This window comes from Hipposideros armiger, unplaced genomic scaffold, assembly GCF_001890085.2.
Source record: "Hipposideros armiger isolate ML-2016 unplaced genomic scaffold, ASM189008v1 scaffold_410, whole genome shotgun sequence".
Lineage (NCBI taxonomy): Eukaryota > Metazoa > Chordata > Mammalia > Chiroptera > Hipposideridae > Hipposideros > Hipposideros armiger.
Window position 1 is genome coordinate 1,102,275 of NW_017731760.1, and position 1,554 is coordinate 1,103,828.

General features: G+C 34.0%; 1 protein-coding gene across 1 annotated transcript in view; it reads left to right on the forward strand.

The window, feature by feature from the left end:
- PIK3CB (phosphatidylinositol-4,5-bisphosphate 3-kinase catalytic subunit beta) overlaps positions 1-1,554 on the forward strand; it is a 103,466-nt gene that overhangs the window by 2,311 nt on the left and 99,601 nt on the right. Inside the window, exon 2 of the mRNA XM_019663910.1 lies at positions 478-703. Coding sequence (XP_019519455.1) covers positions 478-703 — 226 coding nt within the window. The remainder of the gene's footprint in view (positions 1-477; positions 704-1,554) is intronic.

The window sequence follows — 1,554 nt, forward strand, 5'->3', positions numbered from 1 at the left end:
GGTTGGCAGCTCAGCGGCAGCTCAGCTTGGACGAAGCTCACTGGCCCATGTGGGAATCGAACCAGCGAGTCTGTTGCTCAGAGCTCACGCTCTTAACCAACTGAGCCACTCTGCCAGCCTGATATTTACTTTTAATAATTTTGATTATACAAGTGTGCTTTTTGTGCATTATGCCATTATATTACTTTACAAAAATGGGTTAATACCATGCATATTCTCTTGCAATTTTCTATTAAAAAAAAAAAACCTTAATATATCTTTGATAGCTTCCATGTTACAGTGTATTTCTATTTTACTATCATAGTCCTTTAACATTCTATAATTATTTAACCAGTCCCTTATTGCTAAACATTTGACTTGTCCTCAGTTTTGAGTTTTACAAACAGTGCTACAGTAAGCATCCTTATAGATATATCTATGTACATTTTAGCAAGCGCTTACATTTCAGGAAATGTCTTATTTTTTTTTTTCCTGCAGATGTTATGGAAGCAGGTTCACAATTACCCAATGTTTAACCTCCTTATGGAAATTGACTCCTATATGTTTGCATGTGTGAATCAAACTGCTGTATATGAGGAGCTCGAAGATGAAACAAGAAGACTCTGTGATGTCAGACCCTTTCTTCCAGTTCTCAAGTTAGTGACAAGAAGTTGTGACCCAGGGGAAAAATTAGACTCAAAAATTGGAGTCCTTATAGGAAAAGGTAATTAAAAAAATTTTTAGTATGAATTTTGAACATGTCTGTTGCTATCTGTACAAACATATAGCAAGTGTAAGACTGATTTGAAAAGTGTGGTCCATGGACCAATGCTGGTCTGTAAATTGTTAGAAGTCTAAGATAAGAAATCAAGAGTAAATGTTTAGAAAATCCTCTAGCAATCTGATAGTGCCATAGTAATCCAAGGGCTTATATGTTTTGTATATCTTTTTGTTTGCTACTCACATTTTTATTTTACAAAAATACTGTTTTTTTGACAGATTGGGAAGAAAAAGGTTATTTCTTTGCTTTAGATAGTTTGAGGAGCTCCTTTCTAAGAGATCCTTTGTTTTGTGTGAACTGCCCTTTTGTATGAACATAATTTATACACAACTCCCTACACCAACCAAGACTTGAAGCTCATAAATTTCCAAAAGTAATCCACATTGACAAATTTACTCCATAATTAAAATTATCTTCAAGCAAAAGTTATTTTTGTAGTGAGTCAAGTTAAATCATGTCTACATTATTTTTTGCAAATTAATTCCAGGGAGAATTTTGAGTAGTAACAAAATGAAAAACATGGAGGAGTCTCTCTTGCTGTAATAATCTTAGGTGTCTCAGGGGCCAGTGGTATACTATCAATATCCTACCTTACACAAGATAGTAACTTGAATTAGGCATTTTAAGGGGTTATTGAGGAGGAGAGTTTAAATACAAACCCGAAATACCCATTTGAGGTTTTTGGATCTGGTTTAGCTACCTGTATTGATCAAATTTACTGTTAGATGATAAATATAGTCCCATCCCCTTTAAGATAGTAAATATCTTTAAGATAATATAGAATCATCCCTTCT